General features: G+C 37.2%; 1 protein-coding gene across 4 annotated transcripts in view; it reads left to right on the forward strand.

The window, feature by feature from the left end:
• The window catches only part of CEP112 (centrosomal protein 112), a 166176-nt gene that overhangs the window by 94528 nt on the left and 50163 nt on the right, over positions 1 to 21485 (forward strand). For all 4 annotated transcript variants that reach the window (XM_068413347.1, XM_068413348.1, XM_068413349.1 and 1 more), the window contains one exon: positions 10172 to 10402. In XM_068413347.1, the coding sequence (XP_068269448.1) occupies positions 10172 to 10402 (231 nt within the window). The remainder of the gene's footprint in view (positions 1 to 10171; positions 10403 to 21485) is intronic.

Raw genomic sequence — 21485 nt, forward strand, 5'->3', positions numbered from 1 at the left:
TGTCATCTTCAATATAGCAGCATGACATCAGTAATGAGAGAGTTTCCTGGTGTATTAGGTTCTTTAGTAGACCAGAATAGTACACACAGGCTAGTGCATTCAAGTCATCTTCAGTCATCGGCCCAGAGAATAACAGCGCTAAGTTCCTTAGTTGGCTTCTGTGATTATGCTGGAGTTTTGAAAAATTTATCTTTTTCACCTTGATTAACAGTCGGGGCAGAGCTTGGACAGCAGCATGAACTTCAAGTCTTCCTCAAGCCCTTCAGCTGCCCGTTGAGGAGATGACATGGCAGATGACCTGAACGGGAATTAGCGTCCAAAGTTTGCATTGCTACAAGTATTAACTTCAGGAGTTGAAAATGGGAGATATCCTACGCATGAACAGCTTATTGCTTAGGCTTTGTGTCTGCATCTTGTCTTATGTTTGTCCTGTCAAGTTTTGCAACCCGTGCCATTTCTGTTAGTCACCATGAAACCCTTACGGGATGTGTGGAGTAATACTTCTGGAATATTCAAAAGATGTACGTGTTTCAAGCAGTAATTTAAACAAATGCATCCAAAAGAGAAGTGTGTGATGCTTTTCTGTGTGGTGTTTTTTTTTGCGGGATGGGGTTATTTTGGCTTTTTTACTTACAATGAAGTCTTTTCATTAGTTGCCAGGGCAAAGACATTTCTCATAGACAATACAGCCTGTACCTCTTCTGGGGACAAATTAGGAATTATAATACATTTAATTTTGCTGCTTCATAAAGATGAATGTCTGTAGTAATCCTTAAATCTGTAATACATCATGTCTGCATTTAAATCAGAATTACATGTTGTTCAGGAAGTGCTAATGCTTTTAAATATAATATGTGGAAAATTTAATATGTGGAAAATTTAAATGCAAATGTTTTGAAAAAGCTTTGACTTAGGGGATACTGGACACAGAAATACTCTCAGATTGACGGGTAGTTCTTCCCAGTCCACTGCAGAGATCTTTAGCCTCCATTTCTGTATTCCATTGCAGGAAAGTCCTGTCCTTCCTTAAGTATCAGTAGCTTTTCTTCACTTTCAGAACAAGCTTTGCTCCAGTGCTATTTCAGAACTGAATATATCTTTAACATTCATCCAAAAGGAACATTTTCCTTTCACATCCTGAAATACAGAAAATAAAGCTTTCTATTTTTTTCATAAAGGAAAACAGGGAAGAGTAAACACGTGTGTTTGGTGTAATTTTCATCAGTCATCATTTAGGGATAGGTTGTTGTGGTTTGTATGATGCAGCCAACTTGGTATTAGATATAGATTTTAATTTATTTTTTTAACCACTCTGTTTTATCTATATTCTGCTCTCACAAGTCATTTTAGGGGATCACTGCATTAAGTAGGTATTTATGGCTGGTTTTTTTTCCTCCATCATATTCAAGTTACATTAATGCAGTTGTGTAGATTACTGGGTGCCCAGCTGAGTGTCTCTGTTAAGTTTCTTAGTGGAAAGACACAGGGAAATGAGTCTTCCACCTAGTCCTTTCCAGGTAGGTCTCTCAGTAGTCTTATTCAAATCACTTTGATTGTACAAAGAGAAATACAAATGTAAACATTTCTTTCATCAGATAAACAGAGAGGAGGAAGAAGGCTGTGTGTTTTCATTTTTGACTCACTAATCTATTTCAAAGCAAATAAATCAGGTAATAGGAAACTGTTTTGGATCTGTATTCCAGGCGAGAGGGCCAAGTCTTTTCCAGGTCTTAGAACTGTTAAATGGACAATTTATTTACATTTCTCAGTTTCAGCTTGGTAAGTAATCCTTTCACTCACCAGTGCGCTGTATTGTTTAGTTGCTTGAGGTTCTTCCATTTGAGTAAAAATCGGTTTATTAGGAAGGCAGTGACAATAACCAACCTATATGAAGTTCTGCTTTCTGGCTGCTGTTAACTAAATTAGAATCAAATGGACTTATGTAAATTAAGAAATCAAAATAAGCTCCGTTAATTTTAAGCTCTTTGTGAAGCTGTTCAAATGGATGTCTGATTTTCTTTCTTTCTCTCTCCCCCCACCCCCCCGTTTTTTTAAAAAAAAAAAAAGCCCAGTAGTTTGTAGCTTAAGTGCCATTTACATTAAGTGGGATTTAGGCAGCAAACTGGCTTCTTTAGAAGTCTAGATCTATTTCAGTGCACTCCTTTTTGAAAAAAAATCAAAATTTGTGTTTTGCTTAACACAGCAGATCTTGAGAATTTGCTGCCCTTTTCTCGCATGTAGTCGTAGGTGTAGGAACAAGCATGGTGCTGATATTTGCAATGTAACTTTTCCTACTGGCATTTTGATGCCCGTGTCTTGCATATTTCTTTTCAGCCTTCAGAAATACACAGCAAAGTTAGTGAGCAGTTTGGGCTTTAGATTACCTATGGAAATGTTGCCTAAGCATGTTTCTCTATAGGAATGACATGGATAGACTTTTTTTTTCATTTATTTTATTGAAAATGGGGCTCAGCAGAAGGGAACTTCTCTTTATTGTTCTTCATGAGTAAACACTTCCATCATGTTTCAGGAAAATCTTAAGCTGTAGAACAAGAGTAGACAAGATACAGCAAGTGCATTGCTAAGAAATAAAGTGTAAAGGGTGCTGGACTTTTTTGGGGACTATGTTAAGTGCAGGGGGGGAAAAATGAAGTTGACCATGGTTTGAATAGGAAGAAGAGAGAGATATTTAGCCACCAGCAGCTAAATACAGGTAGAGTGGTGGTAAACCTGCCCCCACCACTAACTAACATCCTAGTAAATACAAAATAAGCAAGGTTGGTAGGAATATACTTTTATCAGATTCATAAATGTTAGAGGCATTTTTCAGTGCATACACAGTGCTGAAACAGTCCAAGAAAAGAATCTTACAAAGGGGGTTTGACATTTAAAAGCAGCTTAATGCTGTTAAAATTAATAGAATAAATATGTAAGTTAGCAGCTCAACACCTCACTTTACAAGTCCTAGTGGATATTTTCAAGAGAGATGTCAGAGGTACATTTGCAAAGGTGAGAAAAGCTGGGATTGTGTTGAGATGGAGTTGATATACCTTTGCGTAAGCCCTGTAATAGAGGGATTCAGATTTTACACTGCTGAGCAGCAAACGTTTTACTGTTACTGCTATGGTTGCCATCTGCACTGCTTTTACAGAAGTTCTTTTGACACTGAACGTTCATCTGTGTAAATCTAGAGAACTGCCATTCTCTGTATGCTGCGCAGGTTAGGGAGTACAGCTTTGGTTTGTGTAGCTTCACCCCATCACTGCAGTGTAGTCATACATAGGATAAAGATCTCTTCTAGTTAAGAACTTGTGCAATAGCACCAGTGTTATAGACAGACTCTTTTTCCCCCAAGAATGAGACCACTTAAGTATGCACAAAATACTACAGAAGCATATAATAACATGCATCTCTGAGTATTGAAGTTTTAGCTTTAGCTTTTAGTATTTTAGTGTTTCTAGGAAGTACCAAACTAGTGATCAGGACTACTTATAACTATGGTGGTGCTGGCAGAGCTCCTGTGCTGCTGTGATTGCCTCCAGAAGATTCGCCCAGTGCTCTTAGGAGGTGAGACCAACCTGTTGGTCATTGAACTGTTCATTTTCACTTTGTTTCACACTATTTCGTTTATCTGCTCCTTTAATTACCATATTTATGGACCTATGTGTCATTACCCAAAAGGCATTTAAACTTGACAGTGTAATAGATTGTGCTGTGAAAGCTAAATAGCTGTTTATGACTTATCCCTGTTAATTTGCGCGCTGCCACATCATTACCCACATGGTAATGTGCGTGACATTTGTGGAAGTAGTTTTCTTTGCAAATCAAATTTATCTTTTTAAGGATTCATAATATAGACAAATTGCTGACTTTACCAGTCACAAGAAAAATTGGATAATAAATTCTTAACATATTTTAATTGAAATTGCTATGGTATGGAAAATATTTTCAATATAGTTGGTTAAAATTGTCATAATTGAGTTAATTACAAAGCTTTATTTAGAAGATGACATTAAAAACTTGAGTTACTAAATTGTAATGACTCTTGCTAATTCAAAATTCTTTTAAAGCATCGGTTTAGATTTGATATCTCTTCAGGTTTAAATTGTAGCTTAAACAAAAAGATTGCTCTTTCAGCACTGCTGTGTACCCTTTGTGTCATTGTCGTCTTACAAAGGAGCCACAAATGTAGCTGCCAGCTGGCTGAACTGCCCGGTTGAAATCCATCTGGCATGGAGAAAAGCAGAGGTATACTGGGACCAGTAAGCCCGACTCAGTAGGATGCTTTGTGGACAAAAAGATCGGAGAGCCATTAGGACTGTGCCTGGCCCTTGGTACTGCACTTGGTTGCCTAACTCTGTTGTCTCTTGAGGGTGAAAATCAGGAGGATCGTTCTCTAAAACCAGAATGAGATCAAGTGTAAGACCGATTGTTGTGACTCGCTGAAACTGCAGTAGTAAGGCTCATCAATATAAACCAGTTTTGTTTTAAACACAAACCAACATTACACGTCTTTGAAGTTCTTACAGCTACACTTTCTTCTGAGTTTAGAGCTGTAAGCAAATAATATTTGTTTACTTCTTTAGCATTCTTTTATGTTAGATGCATTGCTTACTTTTGTGATGGTAGAGGAACTTGTCTTATCTGTTTCTCAGCACTTTATAAAGCTGTGTTTATTAATAAGAAAGCTAAAGTAGTTCAGATTCCCGCTTTCAATAGGTAATCCCTTCTTAGGTATTTTACAGTAAATATGTCACCAGTTGCTGCATGACTGGGGTGGGATACTTCATCCACCTCTTCTAGGACGTTGCACTGGTCATGGGTAGAAAGGGACTCATTGTCACCACTGAATCACTGTTTGTTTCTACTTTGTTCCTTATTTTCCTTTTAATTCTTCATCATCAAAGTGAGATTTGTTTTTACTACAGACTTCCTCTCCCTTGACTGCGCTGATCTCCTTTCAAAGATAATCCGCTACCCAATAACAAATGTTATGGATACCTCATCCGTCTCTGTCACATCACGCCAGCGTAACAAGACACACAGAAACAAATCTCCTTTTCAGAATGGTTCAGCTGATGGTTTCACATCACGCACTGTTCAAATGCATGCGCTAATTTTAATGTTCTTCCAGGTGAGAAAATGCTGAAAAAGAATTTGCACATGGAGGCAGGAGCTGCATATCGGTGGTTCAAATAGAGCTGTTCCTTACGGGCTAGTATTTTAGGTTATTATCCTAGAAAGGATCATTGTGATCATCTAACCTAACAGTTCATGTTTGAGCTAAGCCCATGGAACTGCTCAGAGTTTTTCTGGGGTTTTGTTGGGTTTTTTTTAAATGTTACATGCAAGCAAAATTAAACACAGCAAATTGAGACCAATGCAGTCATCTGCAGCTGAAGCCAAGTTATCCCAATGCGGAAAACTTTTGAAACTCAATTTGAATAATTGTCATGATCCACTTGAGAAATGCAGTGGTCTTTAAAAGCGATACTTTTTTCATCAGCCTGAGTACAGTCAGCAATGAAGAGTTATTGCAACTTCATCTGCTGGGAGATGTTAGTCACTTACTGTAAAAGCTGCTGAAGCAACACCTCAATGACTCTTGATCTGAGCCTCAGGGAATAAGTTAAGAGTGGATTTGATCTTAACTCTGCATTGCCTTGGTTTTGTGAGTTTAAAATGCCCTCAAGAGTATTTGAAGCTAAATATGGTGATGGGGTGGATGTGGTTTGGTGTGTAATGCATTGAGAGGGAGACAGCGAAGTCCGTGTATTCCATCACTGTGAGTATAAAAGATGTGATCGTGCTCCAGCCTCTTCCTTAGAAGCTCATCCAAGTAAATGCTTCATGGGGTTGAAGTAGGAGCTCCTGAAAAATAAAGGGAATATATATATATATTTTAATTAGACTGTAGTCTTTTGGTCCATTTCTCATCTCTGTTGCATGTAACTGTAGCAGAGTTTCAAACATCAGCAACAGATTTTAGTTTAAACTTTTTGCCAGCTTTATATTTTCTTATGCAATTTACTTTTTAAAATTAAGAGCACATGTTTTCCTTCCAAATAACATGCAGAACATTTATTGGCATTTTAAATAGGCCAAAGTGAGTGAGCAACCTTCTTTTTTTCTTTCAAGTCTATTTTTTCCCTACAGGCAAATTGCTGTGGGCTTATGACCCACCCTTTTTATGACACTCTTTCAGCACAGATATTCTTAGTTAGAATTCTAAGTTATTCCTTTGAAACAGAAATAGAAATCACCATCTCAGCTAGCAGTTTCTTCAGCTATGGGATTGTCATACGTGCATCCACATACATACAAGTATGCCATATAAATTCATATGAAATCTCTACCCTGTCGCACAGTTTACTTTACATATTTGTATTTTTGTTCCATTTGGGATACTCTGTAAGCTTGTGGTTTCTTTCTATTTATTTTTCTTTATGTGGATTAATAGTCATTTTACAAAATGCTTTCTTGTTTGGGGCATGCTGCTATGGCATGGCCATCCTGTGGAATTGCTAGGAACTTCTGCGTTCTTTAAACAAAAGATACAGATCTATTATTTCATTTACTTGTACCAATATAACCAAATTAAAGACTATAACATTTTGAGCCAAAAAAAAAAAGGCAGAAAGCAGCAATTAAATTTTTCACCTATTATATACCATGAAGTCTTTATTTCTTATGTTTAAGCCTTATGTTTAGCAAAGGAATAATTTGCTCTGGTGGAGTGTTTAAGATGTGTATTTCTTACAGCAGCTCTTGTACCCAAGTTGTTGTTTGGACCATGCAAACAATTCCATAGGCATGGTTCGCAAACATAGATCCGAGCAGCTAGAAAAAGAATTTAAGAAACTGATACTGAGAAAGAGGATTCAGGTGTACAAGGAAACGAAGCAAGCATCATGCCTTCAGATCTCAGGCATGAGAAGTGAGGTTTCGTAATTGCATCTTTTGTTTTTCCACAGAATTGTTAAGAGAAGGCAGTTCCTCTTAAGTTCTATATTTCATGGATTTTTCACAACTGAGAATTATGTCATCTTGGGGTTTTTTTTTCTAGTACTTCTAATTTGCTTACATTTAAGTCTAATGATAGTTTATTAAACCTGGCATGTGGAATAGCAGAATCTTAGTGATGAAATTTGGAATTCATTTCCTTTAGCAGTTTGAAGATACCCTTGTCACACAAAGTTGTCTAATGCAGCAAGTTGTGCAGTTCTAAGCTGCTTCTGCCAGTGACTTTGTTTATGGGAAAAAATAATCTGGCTGTGAGAACTAGACTTATTTTAAGGTAATTGACAAGAACTCTGTCCGTGATCCCCAATATAAGCTTTTCCCAGTCACTTTGGAGAGATTAGATGTCTCTTAACATCATCTTACTAGCAGTGAAGTTACTCCAAAAGGACTTCTTTAATCATATTAGTTTCGCTGCCATCACCCTGTCGTCAGATTCTTTCTTCTTTCCTAATAGAACCAAATCTGCTTTTGCCATCTATTAGGTCCAACATTAATGCTCCTTTGCATATTAATTACTGTTACTTTACCTGTAACATTCAGCCCGCTCTCTTTTTCCTTGCCAGTTTTGAACCTGAAGGCTTGGAGCTGTTACTTTTTCCGTGTGGCAATAGAAAACACTATATTGTGCTATTTGGTTTTCTAATGCCTTTGTGTAAGAATTGTTGGATATAGAATGAAGTAAAGCAGAAAGATGTAACACTTGAGTCAGGAATTCACCCAGTCGCTGTTTTGGCTTGTAATATGATTTATGAATGAATTTTCCCAGTATTATAAGAAGTTAGCCTTGGCTCCTTATGCTAAATATTTTATCAAACTTTTTAGGAAACTTCTGAGCAATGTAATATCTTAGTTTCACTTATACGGGGAGGGGGGAGGAAGTTTAAGGAAGTTTTTTGTTCTAAAAAAGAATGAAGGAAAAAAAAAAAAAAGGAAAGTGGTAGTGGAGGAGGAATGAGCTCTCAAAAAGAGTTCTCACAGATTAAAAGGTAATTGTTACTATTCCAGGCAGGATTTGCATGGAAATGGCTATTAAAAAACCTAAATGCTACATGTGTCAGTTTAGAACTCGGAACCGTATCATCCTATAGAAATTGTAGCTCTGTAACGTTTCTTTGGTTAAGTAAAGGCCAGTTAGGTTAACCTTTTGTTATGGTCTTGAGGGGAAATGATTTTCTGAAAGTATTATGAAAGTATATTGTAGATTATAATTATATATGAAAATGCACTTTACGTTTTAGTCTGTATAATTATATACTAAAATGTATTTTACATTTTTAGTCTGTATACAGATTTAAGAAAAAATTAAACATGTGTGGAGGAAAAGATCAGGAAAGGAAGGAAAGGATCTAGTGCCGATTACACTATATGAAACATATGTTTGAGATAATGCTGATATAGCTGAAGAATGTGGCCTGTGTTATACTTCTGTATACAAATGATGTGCTCATTCCATCTCAACGCATACACACACAAAATCTTACCTTTGACATAGCAGGGAATAATGCCAAGGAGTAATTAAGAAAGCATGGAAGCAAAAGTCAATCTTGTTATAAATTTCCGAGATGGTTAGTATTATTTAATACGTGTTACAGCTGTGGTAGTTGAAGGACACAACTGAAGGTTTGAGGGGAGATGACATGTCTTTTGTTACACAATATAGTTCAAGTGGTTTGAAAAAATAGGCAAACTTTCAAGCCTCAATTTTTCTCTCTCAGATCACTATTTATAACAATCTGTCTTGGCATATTAATGTACAAGGTAATGTTTCTGATAGTCATTCACTTCCCAACTTTGGTCAGAAATTAATGTTTCTTTTTCAAAGATGTGTAGTAATGTGGTTCTCAGAGACTGCAATTAGATGGTTTAGCTGAATACAGACAGTATATTAAAAATGTCTCAAGAAGAAAAATAGTAGTTGGAGAGAGAGATCAGTTCAGAGCTCTAGAAGCAGTAACTGGTGTTCCAGGGCAATGGGATCTTTAAATATACAGTAATTTTCATCAGATTTTCTCATGAAATCTTTAATAAGCTTGAGCTGAGTCACCTACATCTGTTTGGTAGAACATCAATTTCTCATCTCAATTTTATCACATCCTCTGTGAAAGAATTCCAGGGAACTGCACAGTTACTTGTGCAGCAGGGAGGAAAAAGGGGGAAACACTGTGTGAGGTTTTTAGTGAAAATGCTGATTTTCAAAATTGTATTTACAAATGAAAACACATGTGCTTCTAACGTCATACATTGCAATTAGCTGTAAGACAACGGTCTTATGTCACAGATACGATGCTCCTATACTTTGTTTAAGAAGCTACAGAAGAAATGCAGTTAGAAAAGTAACTAATGAGAGTTAAATGCGAGTGTAAATCTAAAGGAATAAATGTATAGTCTACTACTACTGTAAAGTAGCAATGTATATTCTGTGTAACTTTCATACCTTCCCTTTTCAAGTTCCCCCGTCGAAGGCAGGCAGCGAGCTGGCTCCCTGCTGTTCTGCGGCCGCACCGTAGGCCCGTGCTTGTGATGCCACTGCTGCGTCGCACAACATATTTTGCTCCCAAGGGCTGAAAGATAATCTGTGATCACATAAAAGAGAGTTGTGGACAATGAAATGTCTTGCATTTTGAAGGTCGTGTATCTTATCTATGCTGTTTGCAGAGTCTTAAGGGTTCTCTGCGTTGGCCCGTGTCATCCTCTCTTGGCGCGCTTTAGTTCCCTCAGCCAAAGGAGGACGTTCTTTGATACGTTCCTGGTGCACATTAGCACATTATGAAGAAATACAGTCTATAATCCATAGCAGTGATTGATAAATGATTGATGATACACTGATATCTCATTAGAAGGCGGCAGGTCATTTCTTAAGAAAAAAAAAAAAAGAAGGCGTGGACATTATATGTAGTGATTATATCACAAACTAAATTTCTTTGGAGGGCACCCCCTCCAAAAAGGTAAATCTGGCTCCATCCATGCTTTGGGCAGGAGGGAGCTGCATTCATCTGCGTATATGAAGGGAGGGGGAAGAACAAAAAGAGAGGCCAAGAAAAGGGATAGAGAATCCTTTGAGTTTCCTTCTTAACCCAGCTAACAGCCTGTCTGAGAAAATCAAGTGTTTTGTGGGGGTTTTTTTTACTTTGTTTGTTCTTTATTTCAGATTATCTGTGATATGGAGAACCAAATCCACAAGCTGAGGGAAGAGCTTGTTCAGGTAAACGCTCAGTGGAAGCAACAGCTGCTGGAGCTGAGCCGTCAGTGGGAAGAGGAGAAGCAGAGGATGGTTCGAGACCACGAGACAGCGGTGAAGAAGCAGAAAGCAGAGGCAGAAAAAATGACATTAGACCTGAAAAAGATACACGCGGCAGAAACAGAGAAGGCCTTGGACAAGGTAAGAGGTTCACGTAGGGCTGCTTCTTGTCAAAAGGGGAGCGATCACCTCAAAAGTCAGAGAAGCAAAGTTTCGTTGAGGAAAAATGTTTAGGGATCACCTGAGTTGAAAAAACAGGCGTATGCTGTAGATCTGACATTGGATGCTGCAATCACGGTGCGAGGATAGAAAGTTTTGTGGTTCTGTGATGAAAGACGCCTTCCCTTTGAACACGCTGTGGCAGTGGTCGCTGCTGTAGCTGTTTTCCCTGAGAGTGGTGCTGGGGCAGCACCTTCCAGCCGTGGTGAGCGTGGAATGGGGAATGGGGATGACCGTGCGGTACTGAGGAGCTGGCAGGACTTTAAAAATCCAGATGATTTCAAAGGCAAAGCCAGCCAAGGTCTAGGCTAATCACTTTGCCTTTGCTGGAATAGATGGAGGAGAAAGGGCAGTTCGATCTAACCAAGCTTTTTCTCGCTTAAAAAGAGGGAAAGTTCTTAAGGAGGAAAAAGTTCAGGCTAAAACTGCAAGGAAATTGGGTCTAGTTGCTAACAATGGCTGGTCTACTTTTGCCTGTGTGCATTGGGTGAACAACTGCTTAGTGAAAGGCTTGAAAATAGAAGCTAATGTTTCAGATACATCAAGGCTTCCCTCCCCATTCTGTTCAGTGGGGTCACTGACTGCACGTCGGTGCTTGCTGAGCATCCCCTTGTACCAGCGTCTTGAACTCAAGTATTTCACCACATTAGGAATGATATGAGCTAAAACTTGAGTTTCATTTCAAAAGCTAGACCAAAAAAACCCCTACTTAATATTTATGGTAGATGCTGTGTATGTGTAAGCAGATAGTTGTTGAAGTATCTTTTATATGCGTTAATGTAATAAATCATACATTTTATTGCAAAGTGATGTACCGTGGCACAAATTAACAATCTGCATATAGCGTTTGAACAGCCTTTGTGCAAGTGACATTTCATTTACCTGCGTCAGGTTCTTGGTCTGTAATTTTAAACAGCATTCGGAGGATTATGTTGGAAATCAGCCAGCCTGAAGCCATTAAAATGGCTGTGATCAACAATTCAGAATCTTTTCTGAATGTAAGGAAAGCTCCGCTTGGCATAATTATTTAAAGCCAAGGTCACAGAAAGTATTTAAACCTTTGAAATTCATCATTAAAGGATTAATTTTAACTCAGGAAGACATTGTCATTTTTGCTTAAAAATGGAATTTGAATCTCAATTCTTTTCTTTCTTTGATCTTTTTTTACATGTGTAGTATAGCAAAAGAAAAGTTAACTTCTTTACATCCTCAAATTAAAGTTACAAATAATCCTTCATAGGGCAATATCTTTAATAGTCTTGAATTGTCATTTCTGTCAGAAATACTATTTTTTTAATTTGTTGGATTTTTTCCTATTTTTTTAAAAAAATTGCTAATTTTAAGCTCTATTAACTGCTATTGAAATTTTTTTTTTCATTTAACCTACTTCCCTATTTTTACCTCTAATCAGAAGAGCATATGTTGAGTAAAAGATGGGAGGGAAAACAAAAAGTATCTCTGTTAGAAAGTCTTTCACAGACATGTAAAAATACCTTGCACTACCTTCAGATCTCCCTTTACCATTGTGCTTCGTTTCTGTCTTCCAAATGTAGAGCTGTGAAAATTGGCCACAAAATCCAAAAGTCAAAGTAGCTTAGAGGGCAAACTCCATTTAAAGCTCAAAAGTTACAGTTTCAGCTAACTTCGTACAAATCTTGATCCTATTAAAGTCCACAGAACTTTGATGAAGGAGATTTTATCCAAGGGGGGAAAAAAACCCGTCATCTTTATTGCAGGATGGGTCTTGAAACTTGGTTTTGAAAGTCTTTTTATTTTTCCAGCAAATCTTGTTACCTGGAAATTTAGGACAATATGGGAGAAAAATTTGTCCTCTAAAATTATTTTTTTCTGCCAATTCTGTAAAGATTGCTTAAAAATCCAAGGGGAAGCTGAACTTCACTGTTTAGGCTTGGAACATATGACTGTCCACATTTTCTGAAGGTCAGTCTGTTCCCAAGTGAAGGATCTCATTCCTCTGTGGTCTCTTTTGTGACTAATACTGACTTCTGTGTGGTTTGCTTTGTGTAATTGTGGACTGTTGTTCACGTGAACATGATGAAATACAAAAGAAATGGCTGAAACTTGAATGAAAAGAAAAATGGAAGTAAAAATGGGTAGAAGAAGATATAGGATTCATATAATATTGCCCTCCCCGTAGTCCTGCTGTAGTGGGGCAGAGATAGAGGAAAGGTTTTCATTGCAGGAGCACTGGACATTTAAATATTTGTTGGTATTTGTAGACAGCATTTTAATATTTAGGAACACATAATTTAATTTACTGAGGTCTTTAATTTTCTGTTGCTTAAAAATCTCGCCTTTAAAGATAGTACATTGTTTATTGTAATATTTTAGTTGATTCATTTCACTAGTGATTACAGCACACAGTGCCAGAAAGTTGCTCAATAAACGTAATATGGTAATGTTTTTGAACCTGTGATTCTAAAAGCAAATATCTTTTGACAGTTATTGCATCTCCCAATCAGTGGGAAATGATAAGTGGGAAAATATTTAACAGGTTGCCAAATGGCACTGTGTAACCTGCACTATAGGAAAAATAAACATGGCATCTGTTGTTGTGGAAATAGTAATGAAGGGGAAAGTCCATAATTTTCCAGTGACCTCCCCTGTTGCAGGCATTATTTTCAATTAAACGCCCCTTTCTTAAGAAGTGAGCTGTAGCTGACCTAAATCTACACATTATGAGTAGTGTTGAAGCTGGTGTGGACAAGCTGGGCACCTCTGAGTCTTCTCTAGTGCGACACAGAGGCCGCTGTTCTTGCTGGGGCAGGGCAGGGATTCGTCTTTAGCCTTGCTTTTTGCGAGATCAAGTGCCGCAGCCTGATCACACGTCATCACCTTATTGCTCAGCTTTTAAGACATAACATGGTAGTTATATTAGAACACAGAACCACCTTATCAGATAAGGATAACAGATTTTAATGTCCTGAAGGTCAGATAAGCTATGCTGGACATAAATCAGACAAAAATTTAAGAAGATAGCATGGAGAATTTGAAACAGTACTTATCACGTCCTTAGGATGCCAGTACTTTCATAATATCCGTTATCTGTCTCTAACATAAAAATGACTTGAGAATATCTCCAAATTACTTCTTGTCTATTAGTTAAGGAATCTTAAATATTGTTTCAGAAGAACACTTGTATTCAATCATAATGATTTTGATTTACTTTTAAAGTATAGATTTAATTTGCTTGCATTTCATTATAGCAAGCGATTATAGCATTTTCTGACATGATGGTAGCTTTATTTTATTAATTTGAAGTCGTACCTCATTATGAGAAATGAAACATAAACTCTTTAAGAAATAAATGTATTAGATATAGTACTGTAATTAGGCTCCACTAATGACTAATTTCAGTAGGAAGACAGGTGTGTTATAGGTTGCATCAGCAGCACTTAGGGCATGAACACTCAGCAGCCAGGTGTAACGGACTGTACAAAGCTCATGAGCGTTTTCAGGTTTGGCAGAAATTACTAAAAGCAAGAGACAAACTGCATTTCTAAGTGCGTGCAGATGTGAAGCTTGGCTAACACAACTGTTTGTAACATTCATCTGTGGTATTTGCTTTGGCAAAGAAAATGAGCATTCAGAAAGCATGACCCGAGCAGATCAGTAGACATGCTAACAACGCTCAAAGGAAGCAACCTTGAAACTGAAACTATCTCATAAGAAAGCTCTCTTTGAGCAGCGCACATGAGTAAATTGGAGTGGGAGAAAAAGTTGTTTTTTTTTTTTTCCTCTCTAAATAATTTTCAACATTTTGCTTTTTAGTCACTTCTATATTTAAATAGATATTTTGAGTCATCCTGTTAAATCTTTATGCAGGTTCCAGGAACACTAGTTCTTTTTCAGTGCTGCTTTTCTTGTGGAGAAGTAATTTACATTTTTGTGTATTGACTGTACTGAATGCACATGATAGTTGATTGCAGGATGAAGCCGTAGTCAAAAAAAAAAAGGGGGGGGAGAGTCAAACCCTTTAGTTTCTGGACTGCAGTTCTTCGGATTTCAGTGCACTTGTGAAACGGTTCACTCTGGAGAGATGGGGCTCCAAGATGGCATGCAACCTGGCCGGAGCCGTGCAAATTGTTTTTGTAGGTTTTAATGATGTAGCAGTTAATTGTACTCTGAGATTTCTGTTATTTTAAATAAAATTTGACATTTACAATGTTTTCTAGTCTATACCTGTTACAATCACTCCACCTATGTCTGGTGGGAAGTCCACATAAAACCAAAATGCCCAGGAAATTCAAAGTTAAGGGTAAAATTTAAAAAAAAAATAGATCAGTTAAAAGTATTGTACTCTGTGTAAATGACTGCTTCCCTGATTCAGAATAACTATGCTATGTAATAGTTATGTTGTAATATAATGTTTTTGTAACAGGACCTTTTTAAAAAAATCTGAAGACACTCTGCTATAATTGGATGCTTAATTTTTGAACAACCTCTACTTGCATACAGTTTGCAAATAAGGTACTGATAATGTGCCCTAGAGAGCATTTCAGTCCTTCCTTTATCATCAAGCTTTGTCATACTGGATTAATTAACTAGCAAGTATAGGCCTAGGATGCAGTCCAGTTGGACATACTCATTGGGCATACTTTCATACTGCGTATGGAGGAAAATCTTTAAATCACAATATCTGTTCTGGCACTATTGTCAGTACTCATAGAGATGATGTCATACTGTTCAGCACTGGCAAAGAAATAGAAGATGAAGGAAAAGAATATGACATCTTCAAAGATTGAAGAGATACTCCAAGAGAGACTTTATTAAAAGTATTGAGTTTCCCCTAAGCAGTTACTTTTGCTCCTAAAAAATGAGCATTGCACACTTTCCATCAGTGTACGCTGTCGAATACTGTCTCTCTAGCTCTTGTTCTTCTCTGCCAATTCTACATTTCATTAACTGCCAAAAACGGTTCCATCTTTGTATCTAAGACCTGCTGGGAACTGGACCATCTCTGCAGCAATTCTGTAGGTTCCTGCTTAGACTTCTTAGCATAATGGAGTCTTTGATCTGAGTGACAGCTTTCACTTCATTAACTTGAACGCTAATAACTATAGTATAGATAGCTTCGTTTATGTGAGCATCCAGATGAACTATTTTCACACTCGTTGCAGCGATATCCTGGTTATTTACATGGGGCAAATAGGTCAACCATAAAATGTGGACATGTATTCTTCCCGAGTATAATGATATCATTAAACTGGTATCTAATTATAATGTAGATGTATGTTTTTCTCCTTGCTGAATGCATTCAGGATCTCCACCAGTTGTATATGTGCCATTTTTTTAGACTAAAATTTTTAAATGTTTGTTTGAATCTATTATATAGATTGTTTTGCTTTGGCCTTAGCTATGAATAATCTAAAGAGCTTCTAATTCTTACCAAGAAGAGTTGGGTATTTCCCAAGTCTCTTAATATTTTTCATTATGATCTGAGAACTATTGTCTATGATATTATCTCTTTGTTCCAGAGTAGTAATATTCTTGTTGGTTTTGTGTTGTAGAGTCTGTGTATGTTTACTCACATTTGGTTCTTGAACATTTCTAACACAGTGTTAGTGATTCACCAACTAATATTAAAAATGAGCATAGTACTTTGGCTTTGTTGGCGAAATTCTGCCAAAAGCCTAGAGGATCAAGAAGAAAGAAATGTATTTCAAAAAGAGAAAAGATTTGTATAGCCGAGTTAGTGTACGTTAGCACAAGAAGTGCAGATTATTTAATCTGTCTTTATAGTGCCTTTACAGCAACTCTTGCAATAAAATTTTGCTCACTGATGAGGGGAGAAAACCAGTTTCCTCTCTAGTGTGTCCCCTTTTGCACTGCTCTTTCTTATTCCTCCAAAGGAAGAAAAGAAAGGTGACAGTGGACCAGGAACGTGGTCACAGGAATTGCATCATCCCTTAGGGGAGCCACTGAGAAGAGCCTTCAATCAACAGAGCCAAACATGAAGAAAAATATGGTAGAATAATCTCAGGGATATTTCACTCAAATGAGACTAAACAGGATTTATGGTGCTCTCCTTACAGGAGGTATTTCAAAGCAATAGTCTCAGTTATTCACAGAGAATTAATTTGCTTCTACCTCCTTTGAAAAAAAAAACCAACCAACCCACACAAAAACCCTCAGAAGAACAAAACGGAAAACAGGTAAGATTTCTGCCCATCAATTGTATCTATAAACTTGGTTCCAGAGGTAACCAAGAGCAGCTGGTATAACTGTCACTGTGGGAAAAAATATGAAGCCACGAGCAGTAGGCTTACTTTTTAACATCTTCGTTAATGTTTGGAGGTTAAATCAAGCACCACATTATTTGCATTCACAAAAAACACCATAGGGTTAAAAATTAAAGTGACTGATGCAATACTGTTAAGAAATAAGAACCAGACAAGAAGCAGCATAATTGAGCTAAATGATAAATTATGACAAAATATGGAATTAAAAAAGATAGCTTTCAACAGGGCAAGGAGTGATATAATTAAAATAAGAGCTCTATCATATGGCCTTTCAGTGCACTTTATTCCCTCCCTGTCATATCAGTTGCAGTTGGTTAGTTCTTTGAGAAGTTTGGTTGGGTTTTTTTTCTAACCAACTGGTATTAATCTAAGGTATCTATCTAAGAAGTATTCACCGGTGGGTTTTTTTTGTCTTCCCTGTCTCCTATTTCTTTTCAAGTCTGTGTCCAAACACCACTTCTAGTTCTGCCTACTTTATCTTGTAATACACAATTGCATATTATTTTATTAAATATTTTTTAAAGTCCAGTTGGATCATAACCTCATTCTCTCCTTTTTTCACAATACTATGTGTCTTGGAGAAGGCTGATTGCATGTAGGTACAGTTTTCTCTAATTTACCTATTTTACTTATCTTTACATCCCAGGGTACATTATAGCATTAGAAAAAACAGTGGCTGTTCTCCAGTGCAGTAGCTGATTGAAATGCAAGATTACTTTTTTTTTTTTTAACAACTCGGCCAATTCATTCTTGGATTCTTTCAGAATTACTGCAGGAATACCATCTGGTCTGGGTGCCTAGCCAGGGGTGAGAGGACAGATCCTACAACCTGCCCTGTTAGTGGGTCCTGCTACCTGCAGCGGTCACTGCTGATTTCACTGGGGCTCATTAATGGTTCTGGTTATGCAAACAATGGTAACTGGTGTTTGTTACCTGGAATTAGTAAATACTGAGTGGAAATTTGCTCCACATTCTTACTTTTCTTGAAAGTTTCTGGGGTAATGCATCCCTTACATAAAGATTTTCTCAAGTCCCCCAAACCTGGGAGTCAGCACAAGCCAAAGCAAAAGCTGCCCCACAGAACGTCTCCATCGCATCCCCGCTTAGGTCAGTGTTTGGATATCTCCATTTTTCACTGTAGCTTTATTTTAGAAAAAAATGCTGGGTTATCAACACCAAACTAACATAAAACACCTTTATTGCATATTTAATTTCTGGCACAATTTGAAGGCATTGTTTACACTTATTTGCTCTTTCTTCATTATGTTTATAATAGAGAAAAGCTGCAGGTGGCTTTTTTTTTTCCTTTTTAGAGGGGAAAGAGTGTTTGGCAAATAGGGACGGGGTAAAACGATGTTATTAGTCCTTCAGTCTCTTTAATGTGAAGTAACAAAACTGTTCCAAAACGACTTGCTTAGAGCTGCAGAACATGTCGTGGAGTAAAACCCACCTTCATTAAATGGGTGAGAAAGAGTTCTAATTGTTCTGAAGTTCTTATGATCACTCTGCATATGCTTCATTGTAATGTGATACTAAAGTGCCTCAATTATGATTTGTATATTTTGGTGCCAGAAGGTTTTTTTCTTATGCTAAATTATTAAGTTCTGTCAGCTGCTGGGCTGTCATATAGAGATACAGTAAATCACATTATATTTTGTCATGGATTACACAGAGCAATAAATTTGGGAACAGAGATCAAAGTAGTTTCACAATCACATCTGAGTGTAGGAGGGGTGTTTAACTTGTAGAAAATCTGATTTAGGTGAAACTGTTGCAGTTCTTGTGTGAATTTGAAATGAATTTGGGTGTTTGCTTGAAAATGAATAAGGTCCAAATCCCCAAAAGAGTTCTCCTGTGTTTGGTTCAGAGGAGTTAATTCTGACCTACAGCTGCAGGACGGAGAACGGATAAATAATTAAACACTGGGAATGTTAAGAGACTCTAAATGTCTTATTTATGTTTTTAATTGCTTTCATGATTGAGCAATATATTCCATTCTCTTTTTAATTGGGACTTCGCTGGACTTGTGCGTAGCTAGTCATGGGTACAGTAATGCTTTCTGGCTCCGTGAAGTTGTCATTCTTTTTGGGAAGCTTTGTTGTATTTAAAACTACAAAAAGTAATCCAATATAATCTTGCTAAGGAACACTGATTGCTTCAGATCATAGATTTGTTAGGGGATTTTGTCTTATTTTTAATGTTTGTCTTTCCAGCTGTAGGAACTTACCTTGTGTTGGGCTCTCATCTAACGACGTAACTTAGTAATACTGAGTTAACCTAGCAAACCCAAGTCTGTCCTTTTGTTTCCAGTTTTCCTTCTATTTAATAAAAAAGGTTCTTTCTCAAAAGGATACATATGTAGGAATTTTTCCTGGTCATTATCTTCTAAGCATTTGCTTGGTATTGCTACAAAATTCAACTTAAAACAGCAATGGAGAATCTAAAAATATCGCATTCTTATCCCTTCATAGTCCTTTCAGGAGCCTTATAATCTCTGCTTGGCAAAAATCAAGGAGTGTAAACTCCTTGATATATAATGATAAAGTGCGTGGGTCTCAGAAATCTGATTTCTGAAAGAATCGTGTATTGTAAAGCTCGTATTGAGTAGCCTTTAACTGACTCAAATCATGGATCAGTGTCACGTCTTGGTACCGTTGCTTTCTCTTTGTGGAGGAAACATTAGCTTTGACTTGCATCTTCAAAGATCTTTAGCAGCGTGTCCCTTCGTGATTTTACTGAGTGTCAGCTGTTTGGGTACCAAAACCATCTGGGCCTGAGTGATACAAACTATTCTGTAAACTTCTTTATGTTAGAGTGGGAGAGAGAGACAGAGTGCACATGAGCAAGTGAGGTGCCTGGGTATCAGAGGTGCCCGGTACTTCTGATGAATAAAGGCAGCTTGTAAAAGCTCAAGTAGTTCCCGTTGGGTGCATGTTTTATTTGTTAAGGCTCTGAAAAAGAAAATGCCACCACTTTTGATATAACGTCTTAAGCCCACTTTAACCATCTCAATTTAGCTGGACAGAACAGAAGAAAACCAGGAAATATTAAAAATCATAATGCAGGAATGGATTTGTGCTGTACCAGATTTAGGCATGTAGCTGTGGGAAAACTAGGCTTCAGCTCCCTGATGTGGAGAGTGTTGCAGTCTCAACACCTTCACTAGGTTTACTCAGTTCATCTTATTTGAGTGTTGAGCTAAAGAAGGAGTCGTGCCATAATGTAAAAGCCACCTGCCTCTGATCTGTTTTGGCAAAATGTCACAGTACATCTTCAGATGAAAGTATAATTTGCTGGCTGTCCTTTAAATGCCTGATGCATGCATCAGTGCTGTCGTGTCTAAAGTATAGTTAAGCTGTCGAACGTTTTCATGCAGCAAACCTAGACTATGAACCTGGTTTTAAAACCTTGTATTGCATACAAGGCCAATTGTTATTTTAGGCCAAATCATGCAGTTGGTTTTAAATAAGGTGCCTGGCTCATTGCGATATTGAATAGAAACCAGTATTGGTGACGCTGGGAAATACTTAGATGCTCAGTAAATCCATTTAGATGAAGCTAGTAATTGTGTACTGGTGTAAGGGTGGTAGAACTTTGGCACCATGCAGTTGGAGTCTCACAGAAGAATTTTTGGAAGAGTTACATGTCTGTATTTTATTTCTCTATGTAATTTCAGAATGATTAGAAATACACTGTTGGTCTAAATGAAAAGACTGGAAATCAGAGTTTTCCTAAGGCACAAGTTGCACAAGCAGTTTTTCGGTAGGCCCCCATTAAGCCCAGAATTACACTATACTGCAGAAAGGCAATTCTCCATACAGGTAGTGTGTCAAATTAATTTCAATTCGTTCTTGGTTTTTTTTTCCAAACGAAAAGTGCTTATCACATGAATGAGAGGGGTTTTTTCTCCTAAAGACAAATCCTAAAGACAAATCCTAAAGAAAAAAAAAAAAGAAAAATATTTATAGACCTACAAAAGTGGAATGTAAACCAGAATATTGATAGGATTTGTGGGTATGACAGTTTGGGATTGCTATCATTCTTTTTCAAAACCCTTGAAGTCATTTGGTACTTGACTGATTGTTCTGTTAACATCATTTTGGATATTGAACTGTTTTAATGGTCTTTTTTGTGGCTCAAATTACATATTTGAACTGGTCTGCTATTTTCACAGTTACACAGAGATTCAGCTTTCCATTTGGTATCTGACTGGTGGGGAGAGCAAGAAGAAAGAACAAGAGTATTGGCATAGGAAGTCACCCACTGTCGGTATTAGAGGCACATAAGGAAAATACAAGTTTCGGGCTTTGAGGTCGAAATGAAATTTTTATGAACAATCAGATGAACTTAAAAGGTGATCTGCTAATCTCTGAAGTTTGAACAGATACTGTACAGAGTGTTTTAACATACTTAATAACAAAAATTGCTACAGTTAGCCATTCTGAAGGTCATTTTCTTTTGACGTCTGTCAAATTACACAATCTTGAATTTTGGTACAAAGCATAATGCTGTCAAACTTAAATAGAAATATTCCAGAATGTGGAGTGGTGTGTTGTTTTTTAAGGTAAATGGGCCCCATTTACATTAGTTCTTTGATGTTAAATTCTTTGCTGCACATCAGAGAACAGTTGCTTCTTCCCTGGAGCAAGTTTTCTTTCTTCTCCTTCCTCCACCCTTTGATTTTTTTTTCCTTTTTTTTTTTTTTTTTAAGTTTGCTTGCACTTTTTTTCTAACTAATTATG

Source organism: Nyctibius grandis, chromosome 15, assembly GCF_013368605.1.
Source record: "Nyctibius grandis isolate bNycGra1 chromosome 15, bNycGra1.pri, whole genome shotgun sequence".
In the NCBI taxonomy this organism is placed as follows: Eukaryota; Metazoa; Chordata; class Aves; order Nyctibiiformes; family Nyctibiidae; genus Nyctibius; species Nyctibius grandis.